This window comes from Agelaius tricolor, unplaced genomic scaffold (assembly GCF_023055355.1).
Source record: "Agelaius tricolor isolate 1412-34295 unplaced genomic scaffold, bAgeTri1.0.p SCAF_6, whole genome shotgun sequence".
Taxonomy (NCBI): Eukaryota; Metazoa; Chordata; class Aves; order Passeriformes; family Icteridae; genus Agelaius; species Agelaius tricolor.
In genome coordinates this window covers 38245706-38265202 of record NW_027269266.1, presented here as the reverse complement: position 1 = coordinate 38265202, position 19497 = coordinate 38245706, and the positions used below count along the sequence as shown (strand labels likewise).

At 39.6% G+C, this 19497-nt stretch overlaps 1 protein-coding gene and 1 long non-coding RNA gene across 2 annotated transcripts in view; one reads left to right on the top strand and one right to left on the bottom strand.

Annotated features, from left to right (window-relative positions):
• CMC1 (C-X9-C motif containing 1) overlaps window positions 1-15679 on the bottom strand; it is a 44660-nt gene extending 28981 nt beyond the window's left edge. Inside the window, exons 1-2 of the mRNA XM_071429409.1 lie at window positions 15546-15679; window positions 2976-3068 (exon numbers count right to left, since the gene is read on the bottom strand). Of these exons, the coding sequence (XP_071285510.1) occupies window positions 2976-3068; window positions 15546-15570 (118 nt within the window). The 5' untranslated portion in view covers window positions 15571-15679. The remainder of the gene's footprint in view (window positions 1-2975; window positions 3069-15545) is intronic.
• LOC139591141 (uncharacterized) overlaps window positions 15645-19497 on the top strand; it is a 176848-nt gene continuing 172995 nt past the window's right edge. Inside the window, exon 1 of the long non-coding RNA XR_011679566.1 lies at window positions 15645-15999. This is a non-coding gene — a long non-coding RNA (uncharacterized lncRNA). The remainder of the gene's footprint in view (window positions 16000-19497) is intronic.

The following is a 19497-nucleotide window of genomic DNA, read 5'->3' as shown; positions in this document are numbered from 1 at the left end:
AAAGAAAAACCAAAACATCTGGCTTTAAAATTTACGGAGGGAAAAAGATGGAGAAGCTGCAAGGTAATGGTCCACAGCTCACAGCTCAAGAACCTCCAATATTGGCTGCTGCCACAGAAAATGAAGATGCTGAAACCAAAGTCCTCATGTTACACAAAGTTCAGAGGAGAAAAACACATTCACACTGTGCCTTTGGTTAACCTCAAACAATATTATACAAATAGCAAGCTCTCAAAATACTTTTAACCAACACCTTTCAAATGACCCGCACTACTGCAACTGCTTTTCATCTTCTTTTTTTTTCCCCAACAGGTATAGAATTCAAAGTAAAAATGATTCAACTATTGTTCAAATTTTAAAAAAAGGTTTGTTAAGTCCTTCTGGCAGCACTGGAAGGCACCTATAACATGATGCCACTTTCCTTTGACAGATATTACAGTAACACTACTTTTTAAAATTTTTTGGAGAACCTCTAAAAGCAGCTGCTTAAAAATACACTGGTCCACTTTACCTAGCCTTGACTCTAGTGACAAAACTCCAGAAACTTCCTTTGAAGTTTCTTAAATAATAGCAAAACACAAAAAGCCACATGCCATTGGGGAAACAATTGTCCTTCCTGCCATGGTAAAAGTCGCTGAAATAATTCAGAGAAAACAATATGGCAACAAACTAAAATGCACTCCTTTGTCAGTAAATACTGTTGGAAGATGCACAGAAGACACTGCTGAAGATTTGAAGAAACAAGTGTCAAAACAAGTTACATAGTGTGGGAGATTTGCTATACAGTTGAGTTTGAAAGTAGAGAAGTTTTTAACTTCTCACACCTTGTGGTATTTGCATTTCAACAATGAAATGCACAAAAATATGCTTTTTTTTTTTGTGAGCCACTAAAGGAAAGATGTACTAGAGAAGATCTATTCCAAACAGGAAGTGGCATCTTGAATAAAAAACAATGTATTATGGACAAACTGTGCAAATGTAGCTACTCATGGAGTGGCTGCTTTGACTGGAATAAGAAAGGGATTCCAGACTAAGGCTACAGAGAGAGTGCTGCACATGAAACTCCTTCACTGCCCCACTCAGAGGTAAGCTATTGCAGCAAAGTAGTTGGAGCCAGGAGTACACAGTGTGCTATGGGACGGCATCAATGTTTTAACCTGACAAAAACGAGCCTTCAAACGGTGGCATCTTCACCAGATTTTGTAATGAGATGGGGAGGGGCCACAAAAATCCCTGGCACCACAGAGAAGTTTGCTCTCTGGATAACTTGTGGCAAAGTGCTTCAAAGAGTAGTCTTTTCTAAAAAAAATGTGTCAGGTTTGACAAGTGCTCCAAATCCACTGACCTTTTTGGTGATGACAAGTGGCTGTGAGCAGTTACTTACCTAGCAGCAATTTCCAAGAACTAAGCACTCAATGTGTCCCTTTAAGGTGAAGGTGTCATTTAATAATGACTAAGAAAGTAACTCCTTTGCAAAAGAAACTTGTATTTTGGAGAAAGCATTTTGAAAACAGGTATGTGGATATGTTCACCTAATTATGTAATTTTTGGTTTGGTTTTGTAGGCAAACAAAACGTGTGTCACTTACAAAAACCTCCTATATCTGGACACTTTAAAAGGATATATCAACAGAACTTTCTAACCCATTAAAAATCTTCCCAAGGAGAGTTTTAGGGGGTTGAAAACACTGACATGCAACACCTTCTTGTTAAGTTTGGAAGAAAAACTGACATCAGGGAAGAAGATAATTTATTAGCTCAATTTCAAGCAAACCATTTGCAAAACTTGTGGATAGGACTGAAAAATGAGCATAGCTAAGTAAAATTTAGTAAGTGCAAGCAATTATGTGCTTCTTCCATGGGGATATATGCACTTCTGTAAGGCATCTTTTCTGGGCACCTATCAAGATCAAGTGTTGAAATACACTGAACTTAGAACCAGATATTCAAATTCCTATATCACAGTGTTAAAGATTTTAAAAACTATGATGCATGTTCAGTCATATAGATCTCAATAAAAAGTACTGTTATTAACAGTAATCTTTTTAGACTGATATTTAAAATATTCTAAAGTAATGTTTATTTCATCTTTATCTAAGCCTTTTAACTTTTATTTTTATGTTTTATAATGTATATAACATGCAGTACAGTGATACATTTACATAATTTATAAACGAATATACCTATATTGGGATCGTGCAGTCAGAAAATTTTTACTGATGGGGTGCATGAACAAAAGATGTTTAACGAGCTCAGATTTGGATGATCAGATGCAAATGCTCTCTACTGAAAGCCAACACTTGTACAGAATAATTCAGTGGCTTTTCATCCACCCTTACATCCCTCCTATAGCAGCATTCTTGGCTTACCTGTGTGTAAGCAGCTCTCAGCAGAGGGGGTGACATCACTTCAAAGAGTTATTGAAGAGTTATTAATTTAAAGAGTCCAGTACTCTTCACAAGAAAATGAAAGCAGAAGTGCACTGCATCACCCTATTTCAACATCTGTCTATCAACATGTATGTGTTTATGTGCATGGATCATTTCAATGCTGGGGCAAGGAAAGGATGCAGTAAATTGGGAATATTTAAATGAATTGGTTATAATGAGAGAAGCCTTAACTGAAGGTTTGCATGAGGCAGTTGAATATATTTAAGTATTAAATACTTCATACAGAAACACAGTAACTCTTGTGCTGCTCTGTCACCACGAGACTGAGATGTGAAAAAAAAAATGTATTAATCATACTAAATTCTACAGCCCTTGAGAGTAAGTCATTTTGGAAAATAGTCCACATCACCAAGCAGCCAAAGGCAACACAGCAGATTTATATGCTTCAACACTGGTTTCACAGTGAGCTGATAAAGATGGAGATCACACATATTAATTCTCTGACTACATGATTTCAAAAACAAGGATTATATTCAGGGCACAAAATTGAGTACATCTGATCTCCTAATGAATATTTGACTCTTACCTTGCACCTTATCTGAACACAGCTCCTTGGCTCGATCCCTCATTATTTGTGGAATCAAAACATCTTTTTCCACATGTCTCAGCTTAGAATTTTCTGCAAGAGTGAAAAGAAAGATAATTTTGAAAAAAATTGTTATCTATATATCAGAAAAAGTCAATCTAAAGAAATAACACAATATTGTTTATATAACATACAGGAGTATACTAAAACTGTCACAAACAGCAGTAAAAAGTACAATGAAAGGACCATGCAGATCAAAAGGATGGAAAGTCCATAATTTGCCCAGATACAAATATGAGCATTATCCTGAATATTTCTACTCTGTTTAATATGCACTGCGAACCAAAAATAAAGGAGCAAATTCTGGCAGCACATTTGAATTTCTGCCTTATTGAATAAAAAAATCTACATACAGTCAGCAGTTAAATACTTTTATTTGTGGATACTAATATTTTTCTATGCCCATGATCTGTATGTACTCTTTCATTCACTAACACAAAGCTGAGAAAAACAGCACATACTAGAGGACAACCTAGAATTTGTATGGCTATGTGGAAGACTTCAGTTCTTCAGAAGAAAATGAAGTCTCTTCAATGGAGGATCTAGGAGCTTTTTCATTCAGAAATCCAACTTAAAAAGAGAAGTGCTGCTGCCTGATTTCTGTACTTAAAAGTAAAGTTGTAGTTTGCTTTCAGCTGTCTCTAGAATCCTCTTGAGTACAGCTAGTGATTTAGAATAATCAACACAGACCATTGAAAAAAATACTGCTTTTCCAAATTCACTTTCTTCAAAAAAAAGGATGAGAATTCATCAAGAACAGTTTTTTATTTCTCAGTTTCTGAGTTTAAAACCCTTTAGAGAACATTTGCTCAGAATACTGTAGAGTCCAATGGACTTATACCAAATACATGGTTTTCATCTTCGAACACACTTTTTATTCATCTTTTGAAGTTGGTATCACATTTCAGAATAGTATCAATTGGGATGCTCACACTATGGAAATTCTACCATCAGATAGAGTTATGTTGGGTGACAATCATTTCAATTTAAAATTACTCATTAAAAAGAAAAGCAGATGAAATGAAGAAAAAGTGAAAGTGCAGTGTATTGAAACTAAGGAAAGAACCAGGTTTTAAGTTACCAACAGCTTTCAAACACTATTTTTCAGAACATTTTTTGTTGCCTCTCCACAAAAAACAACTGAAACCAACATTTGTCATTCTAAAGTCATCTTCTTTTAAAGTTTACTAATGCTAAGACATTACATTATGAGATTACACAGTATTGTATGTGATATTACTAGTGGAATCTAGCAGCAACAGAGGATTACAATGAGCAATATACAGAATCTGAACTAAAGCCATTTCTCCTCAAAAATATCCTTCTTAGCATTTCTACATCAGGAAAAAAACCCTCTATTCTGTACATACAACAGAAACACTAAAAACAAATAGCTCAGACTTAGATTTGCTTCCATGCACTGATTTTCATATTAAAATATTACAAATACCAGATTTCTACAAATATATTATTTTGCAATAAAATATTACAAATATCCTTCATTTTAACTTTCTGCAGAGCATCAGTGTACCAAACACTTGGTACAGTACATAGGCTACAGACAATACAAAGCTGTCAGAAAACTTCCAAGCATGTTTTGCAAACAGGACAAATCAGTTCAGCTGAATGACATGGCAGGAACTGGCACCAACACGCTACATGCCCCCACTCACTCCAGTCAAAGCAACCTGGCACTGCAGCCTTCCTGCCCTCTCCCCATCCCTATGATGCTCTTTTCCCTCTGCCCACACAGGCAGGCTCAGCAGCCCTGTAGTGAATGAAAGGGAAAGTTAATTTCCTTTAAAGATAAATAAATTTCCTGTTAGGCAATTTTTCAACTAGGTAAATCCTGTTTTCAACTAGGTAAACCCTGATCCTGTTCACTGTATAACTCCAAAGCCATCCATACGAGGGAATTCAGTGAGATGAGGACAAGAAGAAAGACTGAAGTATCATGGGTACCACTGGCTCGAATTACAGCCTTAATTTCTGCTCCCCACACTCTTTCTAAACTCAACTTGACTATACTGGTGCTTGGAGTACACAAATACAAATGCAGATAGAGTGAATTAAGTGGGTTGCCTGCTGTCACCAAAAGGGAAGTTTTACCAGTGCCACATTGCCCTCATCCACCCCCATCACATCATCATTTTTAAGCACCTAACCTCACAGTGAGTGAGCGAGTCAAAACAGAAAACTAACTCAAATACGTGTAAAAAGGTGCTTCTCAGCTGATTTACACTTTGGAGTAATTAAATCCACTTATCTACTTCCCCTAATTAGCATCATAGAATAACCTGAGGTGGAAGGGACCCACAAGAATCACCAAGTCCAACCCTTGGCTCTGCACAGGTTTAACTTTTATACCACAGCATAGATGGAAATGTAGCAGAGAGGAGAGAAGTCTTTAGGGCCTGGGAAGAGCAGCTGGGTTTCCCCGGCTGGCAAAGCTGGCCAGAAGCATCCACAATTTTCACAATGCCAAAGCACAGGCCTCCAGTGCAAGGATCAGCTATCCCTCTACTAACAGAGAGGTGAAGTGGGTAGGAATGCAACTAAAGGAAACAGGACACAGGGCCATCTGGGAAAAAGCAAGCAAGCAAGCAAAGAAAAAGAAAACCAAAAGGAGAAGACTTCCCTGATAGCCCAGAACAGTCAAAAAAGATTGTCGGGTTTTCTCTTATGTTAAACACCCAATCTTCTGTTTGATTATTCAAAAGAAAGAGGCGTAAGACTGATAGCAAGGAGTAGCTCTACTGGTGTTAACACCAGCACAACCAGAACCGTGACAGAACTGTGCTCCAGGCAAATTCCTTCTTTTTAGTCCCATGTTGTCAAGTCTACAAATGCTGAAAATGCAGGAAGGAGAGGGCACATCAGGACACTGGGCAGCATCTAGTAGAAGAATGAGAAGAGAGCTACAGCAGTAATTCAAAAGCAATTATACAACAGTATAAAGGAAACTACAGTAAAGACTATTTATAAACCCATCTACAGCTTTTAGAAGAATCTCTGTTGTGAAGTATCAGTTTCAATGGGTTTTTTTAATTTTAAAAAACGCTTGTATTTACAGGATTTTGCTTTTGTATTTTTAATCAGAAAATATTTATTACTTAACAATGGTTGGACTTGATGGTGTTAAACGTAGCCTAAGTGACTGTATGAAAATTCCAAAGAATTTTAATTATCTTATACTGTCTAAGTTTCAGGCTCTGGGTACAACTACCTCTCCAAATAAACCAAATGCAGATGTTCAGTTTAAGCAGTAATGTATTTACTTGTGAGTTTCTACTGGAACATCTTAAATATTCTTCCTGGATTCTCAACTATCCATTGCTTTACAATTACAGTGATTTTCCTTCAACAATCTTAAAACACTTTACTGAAGTCAGTATCCCTAGGATTTACACAAAATATTTAAGAAAAATAAGGTGCAAATATTAAAAATAGCAGATACCAGATAAATCAAATGTGTTCACAAGCAAAGTACCTGCACTTCTGATACTGATGTACAAGCACTTGCAAGATCACCATCAATTCAAGCTATTCATCTCTGCAGTAACATATATGGCAACAACTTTCAAAGAACACCTCAGAAGCAAGACTTCATCAAAAAATAGGACACAACCATGATGTAAAACCATCAACTCCTTTTGCCTTTTTTCAACTATATTACAGTTTCCAGAATAAGAACTTTTTCCCCCTTTTGGAAGTTCACTATTCTGCACTAAGAAAAGTACTTCTTACTCTAATACCAGATACCTGTGGACTAGTCCCTACAGAAGAACCTGCATTTCAACAGTCTTACTCCTGTTTTATTTCATCATGAAAATATTATTCCCAGACTAGTAAGAAATATATTTTCCTACAGTTTGCCTTCTGCATTTGAAAGTTGATACTTTTGGTATCACCCACATCCTCCACACACTTTTCCTGGTCTTCTGGGGAGGCTGTTTGAAGAGATCATGGCTTTTCACCACAAAGTGAACCACCACATCACCCCAGACAAATGCTAGCAGCAGCTTTTTCTTCTCCCTCTGCCAGCCCAAACTTGGGCATTTTTGTTAGATCAATTTAACATTCTGATAGTTTACCCTTACCTTACCTTCTGATGAAATTTCTAAGTAACATCAAACATTACAAGGGACAGATGGATGAACACAGCTAATCAAGTAAAGGTTACAAAACAAAGACTAAATACTACAAATACTAAAAAATAAGTATTTTGTAAAAACATACACAAAGTTAGCCAGAATTAAAACCAAAGGCAGGCTTCCAGGGGCTACAGCTAAGTCACTAGCTCCTTGAAAATCAGGTCTAGAGGCAAGGAATCTGTGTGATAGAACTACTGAATGTTTCCTAAAGACTGATCAGCAGATTCCAGAATGCTCCTCTTGGGGACAAGGAACAGAAGATAAAGAACAGTTAAAAAAGTAACAAGTTTGCCAAAAAAAAAAAAAAAAGGGGGAGAAAGCTACAGAAAAGGGAATACCTTTGTGAAGAGAAATTGTTTTCCATAAAACCTCAGCCCAGTGTAAAGAATTAAAGAGAGAGATTACTTAACTAGGAGATATCCCTATTCACTAAATCACTAAGAAACATTTATGACTTGGGGTTTTTTTAAACAAACAAAATCTGTGGTTCTCCTTGAATACAATATGTAGGGGTCAAGATTACAGTTGTAATAATAGCCTCCCGTGGTTGATCAAAACCCTCAGCTGCAAAAGCTCTTTATTGCCATGGAGGGCCAGGGACCACAGCTGGTCATTTTAATAGTTTCGTCATTTTTCTAAAAATGGCCAAACCCCAAGAAACTAATACACATTAAGAGGAACAAGAACATACCAACCACTAGAACACATCAAATTCACTCTGTATGGAAGCTGGCAAAACAGATGACAAATACTTTGCTGACTTTCTAGTCTCTGACTAAAGGACCCAGGATGGCCTCGAGAACAACACAAGCACCGTGTAGAGCTGTGCTGCAGGCAGCAGACCTTTAAAGGGGAGAGGAGAATGAAATACAAAGCTGCTTTACAGTCCTAACAACAAAAGGGACTCTAGCAGCTTCTCATATTAATTAGAACACTATTACAAGAAGAGGATACCAGGACAAAAGCCTTCCTAGAAGAGTGTCCCGAGAGAAGTCATGTAATCTCCCCACTTCATTCAACACAGCTAGTAACTGATTTGCTCACCCTTTACTCATCCTGCTGGTAGTTAACAGCTCTGCTCTCACCTCTTTCACGACTTCAGGTAGCAGGGACACAGATTACTCAGGAAAGTTGAAATCTGCTCTACCCAGCTACTTAAAGAACATTTTCTCCATCCAAAGGGAACTGAGTCAAGCAATTCCAGTAAGAGTCTTTGAAATGTGCATTTCTAGTTATACAACCTATAATTTGGATTTTCTTGATTTTTTATTTAGCCACGTTCAAAAAATGTTCAAAATAGTACTTTAAATACTATTGCTTTTTCATTAAGAATCACAGTATGTATGAAGAACAGAGAAAGCTTTAGTAACTTTACCTCATTTTAATTAGCAATTTTACTACCTCATGCTTTTCTTGGAATTCCAGTTCTATTAACTTTTAAGCATCAGTTATGTTCCTTACTAGAAAAAATGTTTTAGAAAGTTCAGTCAAGGTTCATGAATCCAAGTTAAAATACAACACAATATAAATTTGAAAAGCAATCACTTTAATTATTTTGGGAGATTGAAAAATGTGGAGCCATAAATGGGATCTTCTTATTTATTACACCTTAATACTTTTTCCTACCAGTTGCCATCAAAGGTAAACAGTTCTGAGTAGACAGATTTCTAAGATACTCTTCTTTTTTAAGCTAAAAAATAAAACTCAAAAAAGTATCAATAAGAACTTCAGCACTAGAAATAGAAGTTACTAAAGTGAAAAGGGAAGAAAACCAAGGAGATGTATGCAGAATTACCATTCTTTAGCCTACATCACATTTAAAGAAAATCTCCACTACAAAGAAGCTGTTTTCCTGGAAGGGAAGGTCTTGTTTTAATCCATGACAAGTCTACTAAAACCTGAATTTAACAGCCATTCTGTCATTTCTTCCACATGCAGATCTATAGTTTACACAGTACTTGAGATGGTTTGGAGAATTAATAACAAGTTTCTAACTAAGTTGCAAAATTGCATTAATTTAGAGGATTCAATTATTCTTCATGACACTCCATAAAAATTGTTTCTGTGAGGTAAATACTCCATTTCATTATGAAGTTTTGCTTTAGGACACTTGCCTATGAGATAATTATAAGAATACACTGGAAAAGTAAACTTTTCTAAACAACAGAAGTAGCAGCAGAGTGTCCACTGCCTGCTTACTGGCAAACATTCCTTTTATCAATCAGATTATTGGTTCTAGATATAACATTTTTTTTACAAAAAAATAATCAGATCAATTTTAGTGCATGTATAGCAGTGTTTTGAGTAAGCAAATATGATTAGAGCTTAGTACTCCTCTAGGAAAAGAACACATTCGACTCAAAATTTTCATCTCCATTATTCTGCCTAGCTTATTCCCCTTGTATTAAATAAAAATTACCGTTCTTAGGTTAATTCATGTGAATCATTTATGCCTATGTGCATCATAAAAACTTCTCCAACAAGTCTGTATCATCGAATCAGACTGCATCAACTACTCAAAACCTCTGTTTGAAAACACCAAGTCACACATGGGAACAAATTCATTTAGAGATAGACCCATTAAAGTCACGGGAGAGAAAAACAACTTATCTTTCTAAAATCTTAGGGTCTTTTCCGACAATTGTACTTGATGTATCAATTAATCCTTTAAGTATCCAATCCTGTAGCCTTTGAGAGGGCTTCTGTGCCTTTACCGACAAGGAATTCAAGGGGTCAAAGCTACAGAATAATTTCAGCATCCTGCTTTGTAAATCTGAGTCCTAAAAAAAACCCCTACAGAATCCTGTTAAAAGTTAAGAATTTTATCAAAGACATCAGTGTGAACTGATGGATGATGGACCAGGACCAAACAAACACCTTTATACATATGTGAAATGCTACACAGTTTGGTAATTTCATTTGCACATCAGTGTTTGCATTCAAACTAGAGCTTAAGCAGTGAGCTTCTACAGAGGTTTTAAAATACAGAAGGACAATATGAAATGACAGAAGTGTTATAATCCAAGTGAAACTAGATCTGTGATACTCTGAAACCCTAATTTAAAGGCAAAAGAAACTTATCAATGCAGCTTTTCTATGCAGTATCCATTTTTATTCGTCTTTAAATGTATATGAATAAATTTAATTGTATTTAAAAAGTTCCAGATTTTGAGATCTTTCTAATACTGACAACATTTTAAATTAAGATGGAGTACAGGGATGACAACACCAGGGAAAATTTCCAAAGCTTTAACTTCTCACCATTCTATCATCACCTCAAAGTCAATTTTCACCTTTTTCACTGGCTGAATTTGTTATCTTACATTTTGCTTTCGGGCTCATGTTCCTGCAATATGGCAGTACTGGATTACGAGAATGCAGTTTGCTAAAAGTGAACAATGGCTGTATTACAGCAAGTCTGTAATGCCTAGAAATAAAAGGAAAAGCAGACCTGACAAAGCACACTTTCTTGTTAATTACATGCAGATTGCAAATGCTCATACATCTAGTGAGTAATAACTAAAGCCAAGCCGACACAAGGAGATATTTTTACACTGCTGATCACACAGCAAATCCAGTTACAGGGCCTGAAAATTAATTACAGATTAGGACTTAATATTTACTACTGGAAATAATGCAGCTTCATCAACACATAGCCTGTAACATTGTTCAAATATGACTGACTTGCCAGTTAGGAAAACTTAAGTTGTGAGCTACCTATAAAGGGAACACCTCAGCCCATGTCAAATCCCATCTGAAAACAGGTAAGAGTTCCAGCAAAATGCAGTAAAGACAGCTAGGGCTGTGGGCTGACCAATTAATTAAACTAGCAGAGCCAGCCCTAATTCCACTATTGTAAATCTTCACTTGGTAACTGATGCAAAATCCTCAACACAATTTTCTGTCACTTAAACAAAAACACCATGCAGGAGGATTTCAGCAACCAAATACACATTCCAGGGTTTTTTCTGAGATGCTAAAATATACCAACAGCACAGACACAATTCAAATCCTACATATAGGTTAGGGTGGCACACTTTTTAAAAAGTCAAGCCCACACATTTGAGCACCTCTTGCCTGAAATCAGTCTCAAGTGTAAAATCCCTATTTTTTCTACGCCCTTTCTAACTAACAGTGAATGGTGTCCAAGAATTTATTGCTTACTTCCACTTGGAGTAAGAAACAGAGAAAGGTCCTAAAAAACCACAAACTATCTGAATCGTATAAACTAAACAAATAACATAAAATAGAGTTAAGCAGTGACATAAGAAACTGTGCAATAACTTGCACCAGAAACAAGAGATGAGTAAGAGGTAAATCCGACATAGAAAGAGCAAAGTACCCAATATGGACGAGGAAGGGATGCAGGAAAATCTAACAACCAACAAATCCCTCAGTTATCACAAGAGGAGATGTTAACCACCTAAAATTTGCCACCATGCTCAATACTATTAATCAGCTGCTCCAGCACTACATAATTTTCAGAAGCGTGTGACAAGGTGTCATGAAAAACAATGTAAATCACAAATAAAAGTTTCATTATAGAAACAAATCTGCCCAAACTCCTGGAGAGCTTGAATATTTAGCTCTTCAGCCACTCCTTTCAAGATAAAATTTACAACTTTCATTCCAAATAAAGAACATCACACACAAATGAAGAGCAAGGCTTATGAATAACAGGACTGAATAACATTCTTCCTGCAATTAAAAAAAAAAAAAATTCTTTAACTGGAAGTAAGGATTAAGAGACAAATGAAAAACAATGCCTACCTTTGACTTCTGTACCTCTGTAGTAAATGAACAATCAGTACATACAATATAAATGAATGAACATCTTGGAAACTAACATGAGGGATATGATTAAAACACACCAGTGTTCTCACGTTTCAGAGCATGAGGTGACAAGACTAAAAGCCTGTCAGTTACATTAACACAAGGATTGCAGATGTTATTCTGGTAACTTATGTTATTAGTCACAAAACTTATCTAAAAGAAGTTTAATTAAAAGTTGAAAAAGAACAGCTGAAAAATATCTTTTCCTTTTACTTCTACATTTTTCCCTTTAATTTCAACATTGCTTTATCCCTCATTATTTTATCCTTTCTATCTTTTGAAGCTATAATTTCACTCTTTTCAGTGTATTCTTCTAGCTCTAGTCTTACTGCCCTTGCCACTTTGAAACAAGTCACATCCATTCTGCAAGCCAAATTTTTTCCACTCACTGATAAAACTGCTGTTGTATTTAACAACCTACACTTCCCCCTGACATGAAGAAATAGACATGTTAAGTAACTAAGGAAAAATATCAAAACAGTCTTCAGACCCTCTGTTTTTAAGCCCTATGTCAAGGATAGGTACCAAGATCTGTATTGTCTATCTCAGCTATCGTCCATGACTCTACTTTATGCATCTGCGAATGTTCAAGTAGGGATCCAAACATCACCACCTGAAAATGACAACTATAACCAAGTGCACAGTAAAAATAAAATTAACTTTATCATAACCCATGGCCTCTACCACTAAAAACTGCACCCTACATAGCTTTGGAAGTGCTGCATATAAAAATCAAATTCAGTGCTGGGCTGCAGCACATTGATTTTGGAGAAGGACTAAACAAAATAGTGTAATATTTTCCTAAACTGGGAGAAGCTGTTGACTCCTTCAAAGGCAGAGAGGCCCTCTAGGAAGACCTATACAAATTAAGGGCTGAACAATCACCAACCATGTGAAGTTTAACACAGTTTAACACCCGGGATGGAGCAATTCTGAATGTACAGACAGACTGGGGGGAAAAGCATCTGGAGAGCAGCACTGCAGAAAAGGACCTGGGGGTCCTGGAGAGCTGAATGAGAGTCAGCAGTGCCCTGGCAGCCAGGAGGGCCAGTCCTGTCCTGGAGGGCATCAGGGACAGCATCACCAGCCAGGCAAGGGAGGGGATTGTCCTGCTCTGCTCTGCACTGGGGCAGCCTCACCTTGAGTCCTGTGCGTTTTGGGCTCCACAATACAAAAAGAATATAAAACTTTAGAAGAGCATCAAAAGGAGAGCTACAAGGTTGGTGAGGGGCCTAGAAGAGAGGAAGGGCCTAGAGGCACTCAAGGAGCAGCTGAGGTCACTTGTTTGTTCAGCCTGGAGATTGAAGGGAGACCTCACTGCAGTCTACAGCTTTCTCACAAGGGGAAAAGCAGAAGCTTTAAGCAGAGTTACAGGAGGTTTTTTAAGCTGGATATTAGGAAAAGATTTTTCACCCAGATGGTGGCTGAGCACTTCTCCAAGGAAGTTTGCATGACACCAAGCATGAGAGAGTTCAAGAAGTGTTTGGACAACACACTCAAGCACATGGTCTGATTCTTGGGGAAGTCTTGGGGAAGTCAGGGCCAGGAATTGGACGTGAGGATTCTTGTGGGTCTATTCCAACTCAGGATAATCTGTGATTTTATGAACATAAAATCTTGTGAACATGTTTACTACTGATTTATTTATTGGAAATAATTACCTAATGACACAACCACATTGTGGTTCCCAAACTACGGCTATCAAAAAACTCCTCCCATAGAAATCACAACATAATTCACAGGTTCTACATTCTGAGCTTCAGAGGACTCCTTGATATTCACTCTCTACTGCTCTTCAAAGCCATGAGAATACTTGTGTCTTTTGTGACCATAAAATGAATTATCAGTCATGGTAACAATTTACAGAACTGTGATCCTCCCTCTTTTTCTCATATTTGAGCCAAGAAGCAGTTAACAATGATGACATTAAAACCTACCACACCAGGGTATTTGGGTTAACACCTTCCTAACATGAACAGGGCAGCTCACACCTCTTGCAGCAATTGTTCCAGTTTCTCTACTACTTCACTTAGACATCTCCACGTTTAGTTCATTCTGAGGTTTTTAACAGAACTGTATAAGCCAGAAACTGATGGGGAGCGGGGGAGGGAAGCAAAAGATAGTGGATAACAAGGTAGCAGATTTAGAGAGGTGTTAGTAAGCAATGTCACTGCTCAGATGAATCTCAGTATTGGTGCCACACAGCAGGTACACCCTTAGCAGTCCTACCACAGCTAACATACAATCACAGTATAGTTTGGGAGGAACAGATAATGTCATTACACACATAAATATGGAAGCAGAATGCCAATGACTTCAGTGTTTGGTGCCATGCCTTTTGTTTTGCACTGAAATCACAACAGGTTGAATTGCTGGGATTAGCTCAGTTGGTTACAGCATGCTGCTAACAAACAACACCAAGGTTGTGGGTTTGATCCCATTATGGACCATTTACTAAAGAGTCAAACGATCCTTGCAGGTCCCTAATAGCTCAGCCTATTCTGTGAATCTGTGAATTAACTAATGTAATAACTAGGCTTTTTCCACAGGACAACTGGGAAGCGAAATTACGCTGTAGATGAACATCCACCACTTGAAATGCCATGCTAAATTCTATTATGTTTTCTTGATTAAGAGATCGATGCATAGAGGATACCATCAATAAACCCAGAACTTGACTACTCTATGAACGCCTTCTTTGCAAGGCCTGGAGACCCAGGCACAAGACACGTTTCCATCAGAAACCGAGAGCCTGGCCTCGGCCAGCATCCTTCAGCTTCTGGAGAAGCAGCCACAGGCGGCAGGGACCGAGGTGCACAGCCACGACCACTGCAGGTCACCACCACCTACGGGAGACTCAACCCCTTGCATTAGCAGAAGGGAATGGCCTTTTAAGACACCAAGCCGAAGGCACCTGACTCGGGAACTCTGGGCACAGCGACTGAACACTACATGGGTATGAAGGCCACGGGCTTACATTCACTCCTGAGGACACGTGTCTATAACCATTCGGACAAGACCTCGGTAGCAGGAAGCCGAGGACAGCATAATCTTGGTGCTTTGCCCTTACGTTTGTTACACAGCCAGAGAGGCTACAGCAGGCACCCGCAGGCACCTGGACGCCCCGGAGCTGCCTTCGCCCTGCGTCCCGCCGCTGGAGGTCACGGCGGCGGCAGCAGAACGGCAAGGAGGGAAGCAGGGAGGCGGCGCCGGGAGCCCGCTGAGGGCACCAGGAACGTCCCAGCCCGCCGGGAACCTCGCGGAGGCCGGGCAGGAGCCCCCGAGGGTGGCCCTTCCCAGCACCCACCGGCGGTGCGCCGCAGCCCACGCCACCGCCCTCTCCGGTGGGTGTGAAGGGCCAGCGGAAAGCGACGGGGGTTTCCCACAGGAAGCCTGGCGAGGCGAGCGGCGGTGGGGGAGAGGAGGGCGGGGGTGAAGTGAGTATGTCTGGGGGGCGCTCCGCCGCCCCGCCGTCCTCCCTTCTTCCCTCCCTCTTTCCCGCCCGCCCGTCGGCCGCCCCTACCTGCGGCGCCGGGGGCAGGCTCCATCTGCGGCCCCACGCAGCGGCGGCAGCTGCGCACAGCGTGCGCGCGCTTCCCCGGCCCTGCGGCGCAGGCGCGGTGCGGCCCGGCCGCTCGTGCCGCTCCTCCCCGCGCCGGGCGGAGACCGGGGGCGGGAGCGCTGAGGGCGGAGGTGCCGTGCATGTGGGCACGGGGGCGGCCCTGCGGCACCGCGACTAGGCCGCCGCCGCGACTGAGCCGCCACCGCGGTGATTTCCTGACCGTGGGTGGCTCGTACGTTGTGAGTCACCGAGGGATCACAAAATCACAGAATGGTCAGGTTGAAACGGGGCCGCAGTGGGTCATCCGGTCCAACCTACCTGCGCAAACAGGGTCGTCCTGGAGGATTGCGTCCACATCGTTCTGGAGTATCTGTGGTGAGGGACACTCCACACCGTCTCTGGGCAAGCCGTTCCGGTGCGTGGTCACCCGCACAGTAAAAAAAATCTTCCTCATGTTTCAGATTGAGTTCCCTGGTCATCAGATGCTGCTTGTTGTCTCTCTCTAGTCCTATTGTTTGGCACCACCGAGCAGAGCCCGGCTCCATCCTCTTGGCACCCCTACTTTAGATATTTATATACATTGATAAGGTCCCTTGTCAGATGTTTCTTCTTGAGACTGAACAGGCCCAGCTCCTTCAGCCTTTCCTCATAAGAGAGATGCTCCAGTGCCCCGCTCATCCTCATTGCCCTCCGCTGGATCCACCGCAGGAACTCCATGTGTCTCTCCTACTGAGGAGCCCAGAGCTGGGCTCCTGACAGGCCTGGGTGCTGAGCACCAAGTTCCCAGGGAACCCCAGGGAAGCTTGTGTGTGTGTCTGCCTGTGTGCAGCCGCTGACAGGGACTGGTGTCACATCCTCCAGCCCTTGGGGTGCCTGAGGCTTCCACAGCAAGGACTCGAAGTGGCAAATGAGAATTTCATTGGTGGCTGTTTTCATCAATGACTTAGTTTCTGACCATAAAAAGGGGCTTCCCAGTCATTGGACATGAGGCCCCTTCTCATGCCTCAGTGTCGCTGGGACCACGTTCCTGTGATAGGAGGGCGGTTGACAGAGGAACCAGGAAATCTGCTGTCCCATCTACAACTCCTAGTTAGCATTCTGCAATATATTTGAAATATTTGGTCAATAATTGACCAACCTTTAGTTTCATGAGGCAAGAATAACCACTTTGGGACACAAAACATGGAGTAAAAAAATTAATTTGAAAAGTGATAAATTTCCATAAATTGTCATACACTTTAAAACCCAATAACATGATTCCCAAGACATTAAGAGAAATGAGACATATCTGAAACTCGGGTCTTGTTTTAATAAATACAAGCCAGAATTTTCAGAAAGCCTACCCTCTTTTCCTATCTTTAACATTTTAAACTGACAAGTGATATAGAAAATTAGTCATTTTATGCAGTAGCCTCTTACAGGAGGCTGCAAAAATTCTTCCAAATGTAACATTTCCTCTGTTACCTGGCATTGTTACGTTGATTGGAAAGGTGAGTCTTAAACATTACATTCTCAGGGAAGTGAGAAACCCAGGAGCCTTCCCCAAACTTCCAGATTGTATGCCTCTGGAAGATAATAAGCAGTCTAGAAAATTCAGTAGGAGGAATTTAGATAATGCCATGTTATTTATTATTGAAATTATTTTCCGTCAAAGTTTCAAGTGCAGTTTTTCCCCAGATTGACATTATTTTCCCCATTTGAAAAGGTAGTCATTTTATTAGGAAATATATTGTTTCAACTTGAGGCCACACTAAGAGCCAAGTTCTTCGTGTTGATACATTCACAGAAATTAGTAGAGCGTGATGTAGGCAAAATCTTCCACATGAATGCTCTTGGCCTTACTGATCCAGAGCATTTCTGCTTTATACCATTAAGTGCCTTTATGCTTTTCTTTTTTTAACCACAAGTTTGATCTCATTCCTTAGAGTAAAATATGAATATTATAATTCTTTTCTGTAATTTTAACTATGCCACTTCAGTTAATGTTTATAAACTGTTTTGAGAATTTTAATTGAACAGAGCAATGCAAATGCAACGTGTCAATTTATTTGTATTTGTTTTATTAAGGGATTTTGGCTATGCCACTTCTGCAGTGAATATAAGAGAGTGTTAAAAAAAAGATACCAGCCAATCTGCAAAGAGTTCTTATATAATCTACAAAGAGAAAATACAAGAAAACACATGATACAAAGAGGAGCTTTCAGCATGAGAGCCAAAAAAAGGGAATGTATGCTTTCCAAGTAAGTTGAGTCTTTTAAAAAAAGGCATTATTTTAGTTAGTAATTTTGCTGCTCTTAAACTCTTGGCTACTGATACTTTATATATGCCCTGCAAAATTAGAACTCTGAAGGTGTCTTTTACTGATGAAGATCTTTGAACTTACATGTCAGCTCCGTGTGTTGTGTTAATTTGATCAGTTTCAGGTCAGAACTTTGCTGCTTCTTTCATGAAAACAGTACCTGCAAAAATAAATGTCCAATAGCTTTGTGGCTTGGAGAAGTTGTCCTCTGCTGCTGCTGCTGCTGCTTCTTCCAGTAGCAGGTCTGGAAAGCAGAAACAGGACTTTCTAGGGTTTTATTTCCAAGTCTGACAGACAAGAAGTGCAAAAGGGACTGACACACCTTGAGAAAATAAGAATAAAGGAAAAAAAGTTGATAGAACAACTTTGTTCTGAAGATTTGAGGGTCAGAAATAGTTTTTGAGGGAGGGCATATGCAGCTGTGAGTCTGATAAGAGTCTCCTGCTTTTGGGGTTAGCAGAAATGATCAGAAATGAGAAAGTATCAGAGAAACTGTTATCTTGACAGATAAGCCAATGAGGCTGACATGCAGAGGAGGAATGGAATAAGACAGTAAGGTAGCAACTGTCCACAAAGGGCTTTAAATTAGGAGTAATATCTTGTGTCTGACTTGGGAGCCAGTGCAGTGATCCCAGAAAGTGGCACAATGGCTGACTCAATGACACAGGATAATTATGTTCTTACAGCAGCTTGAATGAACAGAAGCAGAACAGTTTTTGCCACCAGAAAAGAGAAAGTTACTGTGTGAGAGATGTGAAGTGTTAAGTGCCACATGAAGAATTTTAGTAGCACAGATAAAAAAGCAAAACTTTGTAAATACGTGTTCTTCATGCTTTTATATGCTGTCTTGATGTTAATAAGATCATCTACTTATAAAGAGAAAAGAATTGCTTCCTTCATTAATGTGGAAGTGCCTGTGAAAATGAGCTCCATGCTGTAGGAGCATTCAAGGGTATAAAGGGATAGTTTAATTAAAAAAAGAAAAAAAAGAAAAAAAGTGCAAAGTGGGTCTTCCTTAAACATGAGGTCTAACTTGTATCTTACCCCAGGAGAGAGTTTTGAAATGACATCTGGAGTATGCAATTTGTGTTTAGTCAGATCTTTTTTAATATGAATCTTGCACAGCTTGGGCAGCCCTGTGAAGTTGTACTGAAATGTGTGGGGCATTTGCCATGTAGCACTTTGATACAAGTTTGTACCGTATGCTTCATTTAACTGAGACACTTATCTGGTAAACTTGCTTAATTGGGACGTCTCCTGGGGCACTGGTGTAGGACCAGTACTACTTAATACACACAACTGCTACTTAACAGGGCCCTAAAAGAACAGTGGCTACTGCTGAGTGACCCTGGTTATTCAGTGCTGCCTATGTAATCTCTCTGTCACAGTTTCCTGGAATTTGTCTATACAAAGAAAATACTCCCTGCAATTAATTCCCTGAGGGTAAAATACTGGGTGAAGTATTGGAAATAGACTGATGATGGTGGTCACAATTGGTGCACTGATTGTTACAGTGGGGAAGGTATGATAACTTCCCTTATAGTCTTGAAGGATGATTGAGAGAATGTTTTTCTTACAAAATTTTTAAAACCCTATATAGTCAGAAGTAGTGGT